The following is an 18,628-nucleotide window of genomic DNA, read 5'->3' on the forward strand; positions in this document are numbered from 1 at the left end:
GGCGCATTTTCCTCTGGTAAAGGTGGGGGCAGGGGTGAGGTGGGGCGGGGGGGGGCAGGGGTGAGGTGGGGCAGGGGTGAGGTGGGGCAGGGTGGGGCAGGGGTGAGGTGGGGCGGGGGGGGCAGGGGTGAGGTGGGGCAGGGGTGAGGTGGGGCAGGGTGGGGCAGGGGTGAGGTGGCGCAGGGGCAGTGCTGGCTCTTCCTCTGCCCCTCATACCCTGTCTCCACCGGCCCCATCCTATGCCCATCAGCCAGGCTCTGGGCTCTCTGCCTTCATGTGCTCAGTGAAAGGGAAGCCCCAGAAGGAGGTCAGAGGGCGTCAGAGTGAACAGTGGGGCCAGGAGTCTCACTTCCCCCAGCCCACCAGGGCACAGTTACTGTCCGGGGACCCCTCCATCTCTGCCCGGGCATGGTGCTGTCCCCTGCCTGGCTGGCCCTGGGGGAAGCAGTGCGCCCCCATTCTTGCTCCTGGCCCGTGACCATGCTGTCCCCCAGAGCTCTCCACTCCTGATCACACCTTTGCAAATCCTCCTTCCTTCAATGTGCCCCAAGTTACTAGCTGGCCCCACGGAGCCCCACTGACGGTCAGGCTCTGTGGCCTTCACCCCGTGCAGCACATCTGAGCCAAAGCCACAAGGCTGCTCCGCCTTCAATTACACAAAGCGGGACTTAAAGTTATGGGAGGCTTCAGAGAAGTGCTGAAATTTATGAGGAGACACAGAGCCTTCCCAGCATGTGCAGGAGACCGGCTCGGGAACTCAACCCAAAGAAGTCAGAACAAGTGGAGTAAGAAAAAGGGCTGTTACTAGGTTATTTGGAGAATTACGAAGTCCCCATAGTTACCACGTCGCATCAGGGAGTGAACAAACATCACAAACGAACATATTCCCGGGTAAAGGAACTACTTGATAACTGGCTCCTGCTGACATGTGACTGTGTGCTCGAGGAGTCCCCTCATCCATCCATCACACGCTGCTTCTCACCCTTCCTCGGCACGAGAATTCCACGCCACCCTGGGAACACAGTGTGAAGGAAACTCCAAATCTTGCAAACAAGGTGGCACATGGCAGCATCTGTGAGTGTGATCTTGGGTGACGGTGAACTATTGAAGGAGACCTGAGCTCCTGACTGACGCAAACGGCAGAAGGAGAGAGCACCGAGGGTAACAGGAGACTTCCTCAGCGCCGATGCTGCCCGGGTGACGACGTCCTCTGTTTTTTTTTTTTTTTTTTTTTTTTTTGAGACGGAGTCTCGCTCTGTCGCCCAGGCTGGAGTGCAGTGGCTGGATCTCAGCTCACTGCAAGCTCCGCCTCCCGGGTTTACGCCATTCTCCTGCCTCAGCCTCCCGAGTAGCTGGGACTACAGGCGCCCGCCACCTCGCCCGGCTATTTTTTGTATTTTTTAGTAGAGACGGGGTTTCACCGTGTTAGCCAGGATGGTCTTGATCTCCTGACCTCGTGATCCGCCCGTCTCGGCCTCCCAAAGTGCTGGGATTACAGGCTTGAGCCACCGTGCCCGGCCGACGTTCTCTGTTTTGAGCAGTACTGCAGCCAGGGCCTTTCAGAAAGGACTGCAACAGCCACGATTCCTGCCCATGCCAGGAACCACACAGCTATGGACTGTTAAATAGCCAGACTTGCAGGAAATCTACCAGAAAACAGTGCAACGAATATGCTTCACCTACACTCTCAGCTCTCATCATTTGCCATGTTCACTTTATCCGGCACGGTCACGCTCACACTTGACACACACACACCACACACATACATGCAGGCATACACACATCCCACACATGTACATACACACACACATGCACATGTACACACATACAACACACAAATGCACACACGTGCATTTGCATGCCCACAGCACACACAACACACATGCACATATGTGCACACATAACGCACATACACCACACAAGCACATACATCTGTGTGCACACATACACCACACAAATACATGCACACATGCGCATTTCCTTTCTGCTGAAGCACTAGCGGTGTGTTGCAGGCATCACAACATACTCCATCTCTACCACGTGTCTCCTAAAAATGGAGACTGCCTCCTACATAACCACCATACAATGATCACACTCAGAAATTTAACGAGGACCCCACAAGATGCTCTAATGCACAGCCCAGAGTCAACTGCACACACCCCGCAGCGTCACTCACGTCCTCCAGAACTCCACTTCTCTCAACCCAGGAACGTGCATTAGCTCAGGCTCGAACCTCTTTAGTCTCCCCCAACCTGGAACTGCCCAACTTCTTCTCCCTTGCAATCCAAACCACAGCAGCACACAACATCCCTTAGTTCAGGTGTGTCTACCTGCTTCCTCGTGAGGGGCGTCAGGCCACACATCTGACAGGAGTATGCCATAGGAGGTACGGATGTCTCCCTACGACGTGACAGCAAGAGACACGGGCCCACAACGTGTCCCACATCGATAATGTTGAGTGTGGCCACCTGGCTGCAGGGGTGCGGCAGACATCCCCATTACCAGGCACCCTCCTACCTGGTGACAGCAAGGACTCTGCAGGTCCGTGAGGTCCTGTCCCCGCAACCCTGCTCCCGCTGGCGTGCACATCCACTGATGGTTTCTGCCTGGGTCAGTTACTGCACTGAGGGCTGCAGAACTGTGACCTACTGGTTCCATCCATGCTCTGTGTTACTCTATAGTGACTAAGGACACACACTGAGCCAGGTCCACCCCCAACTCATCTTTCTCGAGCACCTGTGAGTCCCTCACAGCCTGGGGAGAGGCCCTTCCCTCTGTGGGCTGTGGCTTCCATCGTCACAGGAGGAGTGGGAGCAGGCCAGTCTCAGCCCCGTCCACCTGGAGGAACCGGCTGTCCGGGTGTTGGCCGGGCCCAGCCACAGCACCAGTGAAAGCGGAACAGTCTCCATCATTACGGGGCCAGGCAGCAAGTGAGACTCAAAGGAGCCTAGGGGCACAGGCAGCCTGGCAGGAAGCAGCTAAGCCCCCACCGGGCCGTGGGTAGTCAGATGTCGTCCCCGCAGTCATCACAGGAGCCCTGGAATGGTCTGCCTGGGGGCTGGCTGTGGAGACAAAAGTCCCTTCCGGCCTAGGCCCCACCTTTTGTGCACTGAGACTCACGTACTGACTTAGACCCTCACCCTCATCCCTGGAGAGGAAATTAAAGGACACTACGGCACCAAAGCATCCTTTCATCCTCACGACACACTGCGGACGTATGAGGATGACAGCGCACAATAAAAGGCAAAGACGGAGGGAAGTCCACTGCAGGCTGGCAGAAACCCGGCATACGCGCGCACATACACACACTGCCCGCGTGCTGGCTGCACTAACCTGCTTCTCATCATGCCTAGGATTTGATGATTACCTCAAAGACAAAATGGCGCAAATGCCCAATCAGCTTACAAAATCGCAAAAGCAGGCACTTGTATGTCATGTTTAAGAATACCAAGCCCTACTTATACCATTAACTCATTCAGTCCTCCTGGCAACCCTCAGAAATCAGTGATATTATTACTCCTGTTTTAAGAGGAGAACACAGGCCTCCAGGCTCAGGTCACTTGCCCAGGGTCACACAGCTAAGGAGAGCACCTGCAGGAGGGAGAGGCAGGAGTCTGGGTCCGAGTCTATTCTGTGAACCAAATTCTTTGTCCCCTCCACTTCCGTCCACCTTTTCTGCCACAGGATAGAGTGTAACAAGTACAGAGACTTTACTGGATGAGCTGTTTGGATGATTTTTTTCCAGGTTAATTTTGATGACAAGGCATCTTTGCACTAAGTGCTGAAGAGAACTCCACCTGAGCTGAAGATCCAACTTGACTGCAAATGAAAAACGTGTTCCATCGCTGCACGGCAATTCTGTTTTGGCTTCAGCACACAAATGTGCTGCTGATGGAACTTGTGGGGCTGGTGTCAGTGCTGACGAACCAGGGATGACTTTGCCTGTCTGATTTCCAGGCCCTTGGCTTGCAGGGGGAAGTCAGAGTTAGCTGCATTGTTCTGGGACACAGTGGCCTGAATCCTGGTGCTCCAGTGTCCTCTCTGCAGACACCTGGGGCCATGAGGACAGCACAGGGAGAGTGAAGGCTGAGGCCCTGGGGACAGGCAAGACAGATTGTCTTCCATCTGCAAGGCTGTGGGCTCCCAGAACAGGCCCCCCAGCCTCTCCTCTGCCCGTCCCTGCCAGCGCTGATCTAATGGAAGGTCTGGCAAAGGTCTGCAAACTGCAGCTCTTGGGCTGGCTGCCTGGTTTTGTAAATAAAGCTGTATTGGAAGACAGCCACTCCCCCGTTCCCCCACGTAGTTTCTGGCTGCCTTCACCCTGCGAGGGCAGAGTTCTGGAAAGCCAAGGCAATTTACAAGCTGGCCCCTCATGAAAGAGCTGGCTGACACCTGCCTGGAGTCAGATTCTGGTGCTCACAGCGAATTGCCCCTGAAATGTGTGCGCCCCGCGTCTGGAAGCAATCCTCCCGCCTTTGTGAAGTTGTGGGCCGTGGCACGGATGCCACTCTCCCACGCAGGTCCTCACTGTGGCCGCACAAGGCACAGCGACGCCGCACAAATGCATGTCTCATACACTTCACGGCAAGGCCAATTTCATGGTGGAAACTTCAGCAGGAGGGGCCAAGCAAGGGTCAACTTTTCATTCACTGTCATGGAAAGATTTCCCAAACAACTGAGATGGCATCTTGTTGAGGAAATTAGATTGTATTTTTCTTTGACCATTTTCCTGAAGAATTTTGGAAATCACACATAAAGAGCGGCGGGTCCCCCACTTTCTTTTGTTGGAGGAAATTGGTGAGCATGCAGGCTTTCCCAGAGAAATCCGACCCAGAAGACGGTGTTCCTCCAGATCACAAAATTACGACTCCACTCCTCAGGAAAGAGGCACACCCTCCCCTCCCTCCTAATTTCCCTCGTCCTCCCCACCCTCCCCGTCTCCCTGGCGGTCCCCACCCTCCTTGCTCTCCTTCTGGGTTCTCAGGACCCAAACCTACTTGAACCAATGCTGCAGGAGCGAGCTCTGCTCCTATGGAGGGGGCCTGTCTGGAGGACAGCAGAGGCAGGGGATAGACAGAGCAGGTCTAGACGGCATCCTTGGGGTCCCCGGGTCCAGCCATGCCTGAAGCCCACCTACTCCTCCCTTCTCAGTCCCCTGAGCCCTCACTTTCCTGGCCTTCCACTTAAGCTGGTGTGAGATGGTTTTGTCCATCTACATGTTTGCCCATGACTGACACAGGCAGGTCTGTTGTCTTCCATTCCACAGCAGTGGAAACTGAGGCTCAGAGAGGTTAAGTCCCTTGCCCAAGGTCACACCATTTGGTCGAGGCGGGTGGGTCGGGTCTCCTAGTCTGTGCTTCTGATCTCCACTCCGCCAGCCCAGGCCCCCAGGCCTGCAGTTTCCTAGCCTGTGCTCCTGGCCTCCACTCCGCCAGCCCAGGCCCCAGGCCTGCGGTTCCTGTGTGGCCTTCAAAACGCTGCACGTTTCCTTGCCTGAGTGGTGAAGCACCCGGCAGTCGTGTCCTGAGTTCTCAAACAGTGCTGTGCATGGGTGTGACCATGTGTGAGGCGGGCATCCCTGCGGCCAGCCACCCCGCAAACCCACGCCCCTGAGCTGGGCACCCCCGAGACTCACTTGGTGTGGGCGGGCCAGATGTTGTTCAGGTAGTAGTGCATGCTGTGGTACAGCAGACCCACGACGGTGGCCCAGGCTGCAGAGAGAGCAGAGGGGCAGGCGCTGTCAGTGTTCCAGGCCACGGGCAGAAAACCACAAAGCCCCTCCCCCCGCTGTGCGTGGTGCCGCCCCTCACTCCCAAGAACCCTCTGGGGAGAAGGAAGTGAAGGACACTAGGGCAGAATTTGTAAGGACAAAGACTGCGGGAACTCAGCAGCCTGACAGCGGCTCCCTGCTCCATCCCCTGAGCCAGCTCCAGACACATGGAGGCTGAAACTCCCCAGGAGAGCCAGGCTCGCCCAGGGCATCACATGGATCTCAGAGCCCCTGCGGGGAGAAGGCCCCTGCAAGCCAACAGGGGGCAGTGCCAGCCTCCAGCCTTGCCCCACGAGTGTGACCCGTCTGCCCTTGGCACGCGAAGGATTTAGGGGACCAGTGAGTGAGGCAGAATGCAGGTTTTCAAGGGGCAGCAGCCACAGGGACACCTGTATGCCTTCGCCTGGCCACCCCTCTATTATATCCAGCCACGAAGCAGAGTCACGTGTGCTCTTGCTGTTTCACTCCATGGCTCGGCCATGGCTCTGCCAGGATTGGAAATCAGGGCACTCCCAGCAGCTCACGTGGCCAGGAGATGCTGGTGGATGTCGGCACCATCCTGGGCCCTCCCTGCTGATGCTGGTGGAAGGTGGCATCGTCCCTGGGCCCTTCCCTTGGCTTCTGAGGTAGGGACATCCCTGCCTCTGCCCTAGGAGCAGGGCACACCTGACATCACGCTAGGTGAGGACAGGGCACAGAACCAGTCAGGGCAACTCTCTTACAGACAATCAAGAAGGTGGCAGGTGCAGAGGCAGGCTCCCCACTGCAGAGGGAGGTGTCTGATCAGGGCTGTCCTGGTCCCCACCCCTAAGGCAGACCCTGGGAAGGAGGCGTGGCCTCTGGCCAGGGTGACAGGGGCAAAAATCTGAGGCTCTCCCCTGTTTGCCCGTGGTCCCCAGGGAGGGAAGGAGAGGAAGGAGATGTCTGCAGAGTCATATTCGCTTTTCCAGGAACCAGAGAGGGTGACAGTCATTGTGGCAAAAAATGGCCAGGGCTGTCTGGGCTCCCAATAGTGCTCCCTGGTCAGAGGCAGGAGGTCCTCTGAGCCTCTCAATTTTTATTATGTGACTCAACTTGGGCCCACACAGGAGTGGAACCCCATGTTCCTGAACGGATGAACCCCTCACCTGGCCCACAGCTACCTGAGCAGGGAGGGGAGGTGGCCCCATCTTTTTCTCTTCAGCTGACCAGGCATGTGCCAATTTAGGAGCATGTAGGTAGGATGACTTCCCAGTGGGCCGGATTCACCAGGCGAGCAGGTTTAGATGCTCCCAGACCCCACCCCAAATTCCAGTTCAGGGGCCTGGAGTGGGCAGAGCATTAGCATCACTAGGGAACCTCTCAAGTGTGGCCATGAGGGTGGCCCGAGGACACGCTTTGAGAACGGCTGACCAGAGCCCCTCTCCTGCAGGACAGGACAGGACAGGCAGCCCAGGGGAGCCCCGCAGCTCACTGGTGCGGTGGGCACCCACCAAAGCTTGGGGACTCTTCAGAAAGACTTGTGGAAGCCGCCCCGGAAGGGAGTCCGGCGCAGCCACACTCACCGCGGCTGTGGAAGGCCTCGTGGGGGATCTGGATGAAGCTCTGCCCGTGAGCCGGGAAGCGGTAATGCGAGGAATTCACAGTCTTGGGCAGGACTTTGGCCACGGAAAACTCTGCGGTGGAAGCAGCGAGAGAGTGGAAGTCCCGTCAGAGAACTCACAGGCTGCAGGAAATCAGACTGCAAAACCCCATCTGCTTTTCTTTTTTGACAGGACAAGCTCCCCACCGGAAGTATAATTACCTTTAGAAAGCATGACCTCAAAAAAAAAAAAAGGAAAAAGAAATGAAGAGCCCAGGCAGTGATTGCCACGGGGAGGCTCAGCATTCTGTCCCACACACGGCTTCTCACCTGGGGCGCCCTCCGCCCCGGCACAGCCCCCGGCTCTCAAGGCCGGTGCAAGGATGGGCTGTGCTCAGCAAAGCCGTGACATCGGCTCCTCCCCAAGCGCAGCAGGCGAGGGCAACATGGCCCAGAGGAAGAGGTCTGGGCTGACAAACTGCCGCTAAACTAACCCGTGTAGCTTCAGCGCATGTTCCCCAGCTTGGCTCTTGCAGCGAAGTATCAGCACGATAATACGCTGCAGGTGAAGACTTTTAAAATAGAAAGGTCATCACCTCTGCCTCTACAATTAGACAACTGTGACAATTATCCTGCAGCGCCGTTGAGAGCAAGCCAACTCCAGAAACCCGAGGCCGCCCCTTTCATTCCACAGACTCTTGCTGGCACTGCTGCTTCTGCCTCCCACTCTGAACTGAGACCATCACCCCAGGGCAGGAGCTTGGCTCCCAAGTCACTGGGAAAAGCTTATGGGCCCTGTCTGCACATCATGGCCGATCATCCTGCCCTGATCTGACCACGGGTTTTCCTTCCAAATGTGGTTTGAGCGAGACAGAGCAGTCAGGGAGACAGAGCATGGCTCTCTGCTAAGGGTGTAAAAAGGCAGTGAAACGCAGCCTCCAGTCCCCGCCCCTGCCATGTGGCTCACCCTTACAAGCGACAGCTACCTGCCACGGCGGAGGAGCCCTCCATGGTGACCTGGGGCGTGCTGGCGTGCAGGTTGTAGGAAATGTGACCCATGACGGTGTCAATAGTGTGGATGAGACTCAGTACCATGGCGCTGTCCTGAAGCAACACAAGAACCAGGAGCCATGAAAATCCACCCCACTCAGCCAGGGGACCAGGCAGGTGCACCAAGCACACAAAATCAAGCTTCCCCATGTTGGCCACGAGGGAGGAAGAAGTCACACAACTGCCCCTTCCCATGGATCAGGAGGTGACCACATGGAGGCCACATGCCTAACTGAGCTCACAGAGCATGGACACAGCCCGGGTGGACCCATCACCCCAGCCATTGCTGGCTCCTGCGTTTCTACACTTAGACACTGGGACTGAGGGGACCCGACTCCTGGTCCTGCCTCCTCCCTGAACTCACAGAGGAACCGTCAGCACATCCCAGATCCTCCCCCTGCCTCCCTGTGCTTCACAAGGAGGGGCTGATCACCCCCCAGGTCCACTCTGGCATGGGGACACCAGCAGCTCTGTCCCCTTCTCCGTGAAGGGTGGCTGCTTCTGAGGTGCCAGCAGCCCAAGCTGCTTCCCGCTGCCTCCACTTCCCAGGGGCTTGCTTTCTACTCCCAGAGCCGTCTTTTCTTTCTGAGTTGCAGAGCAGAGGATCCTGGTGGACACTGCCCCCAAGAAAGCAGGGGGTCCCCCCGGCCACCTGAATCTGTAGACAGTGCAGGGCCTGGTACTCAAAGCTCAGTGCACGCGTCCACTCTCGGGCTGACTGCCCGCATCCTCAGACACGCGTCACCAAGGGAGAGGCCTCTCTTAAGCCCCGCTGAGCTGGGCCACTGAGCTCTGCCTTCACTGCTTCTCTTCTTCCCGCCTTTCTGGGGAAGAGCCTGCATGCTGCTAAGTCCTCAGCATTCTCCCACAAACATGCACTCCAGGAGAGCCTCATGAGTTGGAAGTAGAATGCTGAGGCCAATTTTAGACATTTGCTTTTAGGCCCATGGCCTGACTTCAGTCAGCAGGCCCAGTGAAGCACATGGAAGCCTGTGTTTCTGGCATGCAGAGGCCGGTTCATGTGTTCCCTTTAATGCATACTGGGCCCTGCCTGAGTCTGGACAGTTTCCTGGTTATTCATACTTTGTAACAGATTTGCATATTTTGCATTCAAAAGCAGTTAATTCAAAATCATGCACAAAATACATCTGTCTGGATCTTCTGTCAGCTGTCCTCTGGGTGTTCCCAGCTTGCAGCTTTGGACACAAAGTCCCCTTGAAATCATGAAAACAGTAATACCTTTTAAAAAGGAATTGGTTTCTGGGTAAGACTGTATCCATCTTACATTCTTGAGCCTTTTTTTCTCCCTTTGCCAATGTTAAACCTAATCTCATTCCACTTGAAGTTATTCAAATAAAAGTTTATCAAATGTAAACTCTAACACAATCTTATTAATAATGAGAGACTAAAATGCCACTTCTGCCTCTCAAACTGGCAAACATTTTTAAATAATATCGGGGTTTAGGAGAATGAGCACTTTAATATCATGGTGGTGTGGTTGGGACCCTTCTGGGCCAAGGCAGTTAAGAGTCCTCCTCACCCTTCTCTGGCCCTGCCTGGCAACCTTGGAAACCACATGTTGAGAAGCCAGCACCAGAAGACAGATGGAGCCAGGATCCCTGAGTATCTGGGTGGAGAAGAGGCTCCTCTGACCCACTCTGGACTTTGCATGGGGGAGAAATAAATTTCTACTGTGCTGAGCCACTGAGATGTGGGGATCTATTTGTTACTGCAGCACACCCTGGCCTGTCCTGACTAATACAATGTTGCAGGTGAATACTTAATATCACTGGAAAGTGTTATTGACGTAATTAAGGAAAAACAAATTAAATCAAATATACAATATATTTGTTGAATACATATATATATATATAAGTGAATTGAAAACTAGACTATAAAGAAATATACAAGAGTGTTAATAATCTCACAGTTTTAGGATTTGAAGTGATTTTTATGTTTTTTATTATCTGCATTTTCTAACTTCTCCACAACTATTTACTTGTTTTCTTTTTAAGTAAGTACAATTAATAGTTATTTTAAGAAATAAAGGAAAAATTATTTCATTCTCCTTTCTAGCTATTTTGAGTACCGAGAACAAGAGAAGCATTTTTGGCACCTTAATCATGAAGTACATATTGTCATGTGTTCTCCTTTTTCTTACTAAATACAGTGGCTTTTAACATGAAAAGCTATTATCTTTCAAGAATGATGTGATGGTAAAAAAAAAAAAAGTACATATTATATAAAATGACCAAGATGAACCAAATACACATTTCTCATGGGGGAAAAAAAACATCATTTCCTTCTTCCATCCTTATTCCATGTTTAGGACAGTACCACATTACTGACACACGTGCATTTCTTTTGCCTTAGAGGACAAAGCATTCTGAATCAGTTGCACATCTACTCAAAATGAGCTCTTGTATCCCAGATGTCAGGACTGAGAGACACATCATTCTTTTTATGTATGTGAACTGGGCCATATTATGCCACTTCTAGGAAGACAAAATGGTTCCCAAGGCACATATGTTTTGAAGATCAAAATGTTCTTTTCTCTCTCTCTCTCTCTTTTTTTTTTTTTTTTTTTTTTGAGACAGTCTCACTCTGTTGCCCAGGCTGGAGTGCAGTGGCACAATCTCGGCTCACTGCAACCTCCGCCTCCCAGGTTCAAGCAATTCTCCGGCCTCAGCCTCCCGAGTAGCTGGGACTACAGGTGCCCACCACCATGCCCGGCTAATTTTTGTACTTTTAGTAGACAGGGTTTTGCCATGTTGGCCAGGCTGGTCTTGAACTCCTGACGTCAAGTGATCCACCCACCTTGGCCTCCCAAAGTGCTGGGATTATAGGAGTGAGCCACCGCAACCGGCCATGTTCTTTTCTCTTACCTCTGACACAGCAATCCAACCAGGCAATAGAAGGACCTCTCCCACGGCTTTTAAGAAGGTCTAAGGGTGGACAAAATGACACTGCTCAGCACCAGTCCTTAAGCGACAAACTTGAAGACCCTCAGTTTTCCCCACATCTTCCAATGTGTCGCTATCAACCACCAGTTCAGTTTTACGCACAGCAGTCAACAAAAATAGCTGAGTCATGGACCACGTGACATGTTACAAAGCCCTTTTATGGACGTTATCTTATGTGCTCCTGTGGCAGCCCTGTCAAGTCAGTGACCAGCACTGGAACATCAGAATGAACACTGCTCAGTGACGGGAGGGGCCCCAGCACAGCGCCTGGGGGACATGGCAGGCCCTCAGCGAAAGCCTGTGGAGTGGAGAGATGCATGGGAAAACCATGGCCTATTAGATGTGCCTTTCTTGGGGTGAGTAAGCAAACTGATGTGGAAGCACTTGTGTTAACTGAAAATGACCTCTCCAGAAAACAGAAGCTACTTGGGCCTTTGGTCAGGTCACCTTAAAACCATGTTTGGTTCGGCTCACTATTATTCTAAGGAAACAATGAAATTAATTTCTACTGCTTCCTAATCAGGAGATTTAAATGAGAACACGTGGATTTTCTACTTCTTTTGAAAAAAGCAGAAGCTTGGACAGCCCCTAGCCCACATTCCCATAAAACCATAATTGACCACAGCCGAGTGGCACCGCCTTAGTAGATGTGTCCCCAGCCCACTCCAGACCCCGCCATCCCCACTGCCTCACACCCTCACATCCGTTCCACTCATCTGCATTATTCACACACACTCTTCACTGTGTGTCTCCAACTACCAGCACCAAAATTAAACTTAGAGGCTGACCAAAATCTCCCATATTTCCACTAAACCGCCATCTCCAGAATACTCACCTTCTTCCACACTCTGAGACACTAAATACTTAGAGAACACATCATCAAAACTCATCGTTCATTCATTTATCTTTATGAGATAAATATTTTTTGAGACCTTAGAGTGCAAGGCCTTAAGTATTAATGAAGTAGGGGATAACCACCATCCTGTCTTCACTGAGCTGGAGCAGGGGCAGCAAACTTCTTAAAGGGTCACACAGGAACGAGGTCAGGCCTCAAGGGTCATGCCCTGTGTCACAAACACTCAACTCTGCCATGGCAGTGCAAAAGCAGCCGCAGACAATACGCAAACAAATGGGCATGCATGAATAAAACTTTATTTACAAAAGCAAGCAATGGACCAGATTTGGCTCAAGGGCCATAGTCTGCTGACTCTTGATCCAGAGCATTCTGTCACATAGAAACATAATATGGGCCACATTTACCATTTTAAATTTTCTAGCAGCCAGCACCTTTTAAGAAGTAGGAAAAAAAAGGTAAAATTAATTTTAATAATGTATTTTACTTAGCTCAAAAACCTAAAATATTATTTCAATACAGAATCCATATGAAATCACTAATTAGATATTTCCCTTTTCTTTGCACAAAGTTTTAGAAATCCAGTGTGCATCTTACAGTCACAGCACATCTCCAGTTGGACGAGCCACACATAGCTAATCAGCACCTCATGGTACAACACAGGAAATGATTCCTTGCCATTTTCCTGTCCAGCTGCTAGTGGACAGGTGAGAAGCCAGGACACCATAGAAACTTGTAGAATGGGGCCAGGCACAGTGGCTCACACCTGTAATCCCAGCACTTTGGGAGGCCGAGACAGGTGGATCATTTGAGGTCAGGAGTTCAAGACCAGCCTGGGAAACATAGTGAGACCCCATCTCAACTAAAAATATAAAAATTGGTCAGGTATAGTGGGGCACGCCTGTAGTCCTAGCTACTTGAGAGGCTGAGGCAGGAGAATCGCTTGAACTCAGAAGGCAGAGGTTGCAGTGAACCAAGATCATGCCACTACACTCCAATCTGGGTGACAGAGCGAGACTCTGTCTCAAAAAAAAAAGAAAGAAAGCAACTTGTATCACACTCAGTTCAGGGACCTGTTGGGTAGTGTGGGCCACAATGACACAGTTAACTGCTGCCACTACAGTGTCAGGTGTGAGATAGACCCTTCTAGCCAGTGAGGAAGAGATCACAGAGCCAGGCAGGCGGTGGGCCACAGTGGCTCCAGGCCTGCCCTAGGGCAGGACACACACTTCTACAAGATTCTGAGGGGTGACCTTTAGGACCAGCACCCCACAGGCAGCTTTCCAGAGAACTGGACACGCCCTAGGCCACAAGCCCCATGAGGGCAGGGGCAATGCCCGGCATATCCATCACACATCCCCAGCACCAAGCCCAGCAGCTGGCAGACAGCAGAGGCTGCACGATGTGCTCAATTAATAAAGTCATCAGTGATCCCACTCATGAGAATGCAACTGTGTCTCATTAAGCCATCCATTTTATAATTAATGAAGCAACCCACACACAAGTGGGTGTTTAATCAACATTCGTCTAATTAATTAATCCTCGCTTGGACTTCCTCCTTCCCTAGACACCCGGAAACACAGAGGGAGCCTGCTAAGTGTCTGCTGCACGTTCCTGAGGATGCTTCAGGGTACCCATGGCTAGTCAGAGGGGAGGGCGCCCATGCCCAGAGTGGGGGTTTATTGAGCGCTGACTGTGTACCACGGCTAGAGGGGAGGGGGCGCCAGTGCCCAGAGTGGGCATTAAGCCCCGACTGCATACCTTAGCTAGAGGCAGAGCACTAGTGCCCGAAGTGTGAGCGTTTATTAAGTGCTAACCGCATAGAAGGCACCGCTTGTCACAGTGACCCCTGGTAGCCCATCTCAATAAAAACAAGAGTGTTGGTATTTATCAAGCACTTACTGCATACCAAGCCCTGTCTCGGTGTCTCACACCCGCTCCTGTGCGTACATGCATAAGGACCTTCCAGCTTGTCTACACCCACTCTTTCCACCCAACACCCAGAGGACCCGTCCCTTCGGAACCCGGAAGTGCTCCCACACTGGACAGCCTTTGGCCACACCCCAGAGCTCCTTCATGATTGGCTGAGCCAGTGGCCAATCACACTCCCCTTGGTTAGTGATTGGTCCAGGTGTGGTCATGTGGCCCAGCTCTGGCCAGTGAGATTTGAAGGGGGGGTCTCAGCAAAGGGAACCATGGGAAACATTTCCCCCTGACTGGTAGGGAGTCCCCCGACTCGTTCTTTCCCTTCTGGATGTTCTAGGGTAAGGCGAGGGTGGTGGGGACCTGCAGCTGGGCGAGAAAGGGGCCGAGTGCCGAGAGAATTGTAGCGGTGCCTATCCAGCCCCTGCAGTGAGTGAAGACTGAGTGAGTGAATCCTAGGATTCCCACCTCTGGGCTTCCTGTTGCCTGAAGCAAGTACATGGCCTGAAGTCCAAGTCCGCTAAGCAAAGGGCTCTGTAGCTCCCAGCCAGAAGCACCTGAGAGATGTGGGTGATCTCATTGTCCCCATGTCACAGTGGGCAAGCAGGTGTGCTGAGGTTAAATAACCTGCCCACGGACACAGAGCCGGGAGTGGTGGAGCTGGGGTCAAAGTCAGGTCTCTCTGACTCCAGAACTGCTGAGTCCCGCAGCTCCATGTGGTTCCCTTTCAAGGCCCTCTCCGACTCCGTGACCTGCCATCACTCCCTCAACCCTGAGCCTCTTAAAAGCAGGGAGTAGTAGCACTTGGTCATCCTGAATCCCCAGAATCTAGCATGTTCTATGAATGAATGAATGAATGATGAATGAATGAATGAATGAATGAAATCTGGGAAGTCTAACTTCTCTTCCGTGGACAGAAAAGCTGACGGCAACCTCCCTCCATTCCAAGATGTCTCAAGTCCCTGAACACATTTCTCTGCATGTGCTTCTTTGGGTATGACTTCAGCAAGGAAATCAGTAAGAATTGAGAACACTTGAAAAGTGCTTACCACGTTCCCAGCACTGTTCTGTGCACATAGGAACCCACTTATCCCTGATGAAGTGGGCGCTGTCATTATTTCCTCCACATCTCAGAGGAGCCAAGTGAAGCAGAGATGTTATGTCACTTGACCAAGGCCACAGAGTAAGTGCAGATCAAAGGTCAATGCAGCGGTGGGGCTCCATATACCCTGCTCCTAACCCATATGCTATGCTTTCAAGGTGAGCCAGTCTCAAAACCCCTTCTGCCTTCGCATCCACCAAGATAAGCCCTAGCCCTGAAACAGAAGACGGCAAGGCCACGAGAACCCACGATCCACCCTCTGCCTTCACCTGGAAACTATTTGGAGGAGTAAAAAGAGAAAGCATATTGATTTTAATGCCATAAATGCTGCATTCTCTAAGTGTTTAGATAGCTTTGGGGATTCCCACTGTGCACAGGCTGTGGTCCGCGCCCCATGGCTGGATCCGCCAGGGAGGCCCCTCCACCTTTTACCTGTTGCCAGGAGGTAGCAGAGTTTATTTAGACTAGGAGTCGCCAACCCACACACCAGGGGGGCCAGGTGGCTGCACAGGGGGGACCAGGCAGGTTGGGCATTGGGAAACCACAGCAAAGACTCAAGTGCCCCTAAAGGAGGCTCCACTGAGCTGTACAGAGCTGGCCAGAAGGGCCACACCAGCTGGTCATTCATGAGAAGCCTGAAACCCAAACTTTTAAGTAAAAGTTCCTGCCTTTTTTTTTTTTTTTTTTTTTTTTTTTTTTTTTGAGACGGAGTCTCACTCTGTCGCCCAGGCTGGAGTGCAGTGGCGCAATCTTGGCTCACTGCAAGCTCCGCTTCCCGGGTTCACGCCATTCTCCTGCCTCAGCCTCCCGAGTAGCCGGGACTACAGGCGCCCGCCCCTGCGCCCGGCTAATTTTTTCTATTTTTAGTAGAGACGGGGTTTCACCATGGTTTCGATCTCCTGACCTTGTGATCCGCCCACCTCGGCCTCCCAAAGTGCTGGGATTACAGGCGTGAGCCACCACGCCCGGCCTGCTTTTTTTTTTTGAGATAGAGTCTTGCTGTGTTGCCCGGACTGGAGTGCAGTGGTGTGATCTCAGCTCACTGCAAGCTCCGCCTCCCAGGTTCACACCATTCTCCTGCCTCAGCCTCCCGAGTAGCTGGTACTACAGGCGCCCGCCACCACTCCAGGCTAATTTTTTGTATTTTTAGTAGAGACGGGGTTTCACTGTGTTAGCCAGGATGGTCTCGATCTGCTGACCTTGTGATCCGCCTGCCTCAGCCTCCCAAAGTCCTGGGATTATACGCGTGAGCCACCACGCCCGGCCAAGTTCCTGCTTTTTAAAAACTCAACCTAGGTCAAACAGAAACACCTATGGTCCCGGTGAGGGTGCCACCCCTGGTCCACCAGACACAGACATCAAACAGCCTTACCTTGGTGAGATTCAAGGCCGCCTGCTCCGAGAGGGGCTTACTGGGTAAGCTGAGGGACACATTTTGGAGGTGACTCAGGATAACTCCCGGACTTCGGAAGGCTTTTCCGTCTTCTGTCAGGTTGGCTATGATGGAATGGTAGGCATCTGTGGGCATCTGAAAGAAATTGGCAACATGAGTTTCTACTAAGAACTAAAATCTAAATATTATACAGAAGTTTAATGTGTCCTACTCTGGGTTGAACGCTTTTTTAATTTTTATTTTATTTTATTTTATTTTATTTTTTGAGACTGAGTCTTGCTCTGTTGCCCAGGCTGGAGTGCAGTGGTGCAATCTCGGCTCACTGCAGCCTCTGCCTATCTCGGCTCACTGCAGCCTCTGCCTCCTGGGTTCAAGCGATTTTCTTGCCTCAGCCTGCCAAGTAGCTGAGACTACAGGCATGCATCACCATGCCCGGCTAAATTTTTGTATTTTTAGTAGAGACAGGGTTTCACCATGTTGGCCAGGCTGGTCTTGAGCTCCGGATCTCAAGTGATCCTCCTGCCTCAGCCTCCCAAATTGCTGGGATTACAGGCATGAGCAACTGTGCCTGGCTCCTCTTTTTTTATTTATAGAGATGGGGTTTCACTATGTTGCCCAGGCTGGACTCAAGCAATCCTCCTGCCTCAGCCTTCTGAGCAGCTGGGACTACAGGCGCAGTCACCACATCCAGCTGGTCAAATGTTTTTATACCATGATAGTAATATAGCTTCTACTATGTACCTCACACTTTTGTGAATATTTTGCTTGTATTAACATTTCATCCTCACAACAACCTTATGAAATAAGTCCCCATTTGATGGATGAAACTAAGCACAGAGAGGCTTACACAAAAATAAGTGGTACAGCTTGGATTTGAACCCAAGCAGATAGGTCAGAGTCGTGCACTCACTATTATATTAACATTCTCAAGAAAGGACAGTTCTTTGATTACAAACACTAATTCCAGACAAGAATTTTTCTCTATGAATTGAGCTTTTCCTTTCACATCAAACGAAAAGGGCACAAAGAGAAGCCAAGCGGGGCAGGTTCCTCACTCCCCACTCATGGAGCCCACGGCCCACGGCATTTCCTTTTGGGCACCTGAGGCTCCTGGTGGCAGGAACTGAGAGTTTTCCCCTCAGTCATTCTTAGCACCAAGAATTAGTACTGCAGTTGGCTTCGCCTCCATTTGTTATTTCTTCCCAGACAATGTACTGCCGATGACAAAGAGCCCAGACACCTGATAGAATTTTCTCTCTCCCAGCAAACAGCCCAAGCAGAAGGATGTCAGCGGGGGGCGGGGGGGGGCCAAGGAAGACGCATCTGCTCACCGTGGGGCTTGCTGTGGGTGTCACGGAGAGGCCTGGCAGCGTTGAAGACAATAAAGCTTGCTTTCCTGGAAAAAATAATGCTGGATTAAGGACTAAAACATGGTCACTTTTTTCACCACAAGGAAGACCTGTCCTCATTAAAAATGCACCGGCTTCAGACACATGGAAGAGAGGCTGAGAACGTTTTGAGTCGGAATGTTGCTGGAGATAAATTATGGCCTAAGAAATCAGCTGAATGGGTCAGCCATATGGATTTTCCCAGGTCACATAACTTTTCTATTTGTATTCTCAATCGCTTTTGAACACCCTTCGTGCAAGTCAGCATATCAAAAGATGATTTTGTACAAGGATTACCAATTTCAAATAAATAAAGAACCAAAAGAAATAGATTTCAATTGCATCCAGACTGGTTGGAAATAAAATGAGGAGGGCTGCAACTCGCTGGGCCAGCACAGACAGGAGCCCTGAGAGCGCCTCCTCCGAGATTGATGAAGTGAGAATAGGCCTCAGTAAAGCAGTGGAGAAAACTGTCTTCCTGAGCCCCTTCCAGCCCAAGGATTCCAGCTATCCTTTGCACACAGCCCGCATGGGGTTAATGATGAATAATTACAAACAATAAAGACATTTAAGATTGAAGACTAAGCCAAGATTTGCTGTTCTCTGCCTGTTCATCCCCAACTAT

At 51.9% G+C, this 18,628-nt stretch overlaps 1 protein-coding gene across 7 annotated transcripts in view; it reads right to left on the reverse strand.

The window, feature by feature from the left end:
- Positions 1 to 18,628, reverse strand: part of LOC105490534 (adhesion G protein-coupled receptor D1) — a 188,416-nt gene that overhangs the window by 131,711 nt on the left and 38,077 nt on the right. For all 7 annotated transcript variants that reach the window (XR_011608646.1, XR_011608645.1, XR_011608648.1 and 4 more), the window contains 6 exons: positions 17,947 to 18,011; positions 16,595 to 16,750; positions 11,267 to 11,326; positions 8,318 to 8,435; positions 7,315 to 7,425; positions 5,636 to 5,711 (listed from right to left, as the gene is read on the reverse strand). Coding sequence is in view for 3 of the 7 variants with exons in the window: in XM_011756281.3 (XP_011754583.2) it covers positions 5,636 to 5,711; positions 7,315 to 7,425; positions 8,318 to 8,435; positions 11,267 to 11,326; positions 16,595 to 16,750; positions 17,947 to 18,011 (586 nt within the window). In the remaining 4 variants the exon portion in view is untranslated. The remainder of the gene's footprint in view (positions 1 to 5,635; positions 5,712 to 7,314; positions 7,426 to 8,317; positions 8,436 to 11,266; positions 11,327 to 16,594; positions 16,751 to 17,946; positions 18,012 to 18,628) is intronic.

This window comes from Macaca nemestrina, chromosome 10, assembly GCF_043159975.1.
Source record: "Macaca nemestrina isolate mMacNem1 chromosome 10, mMacNem.hap1, whole genome shotgun sequence".
Classification (NCBI taxonomy): Eukaryota; Metazoa; Chordata; class Mammalia; order Primates; family Cercopithecidae; genus Macaca; species Macaca nemestrina.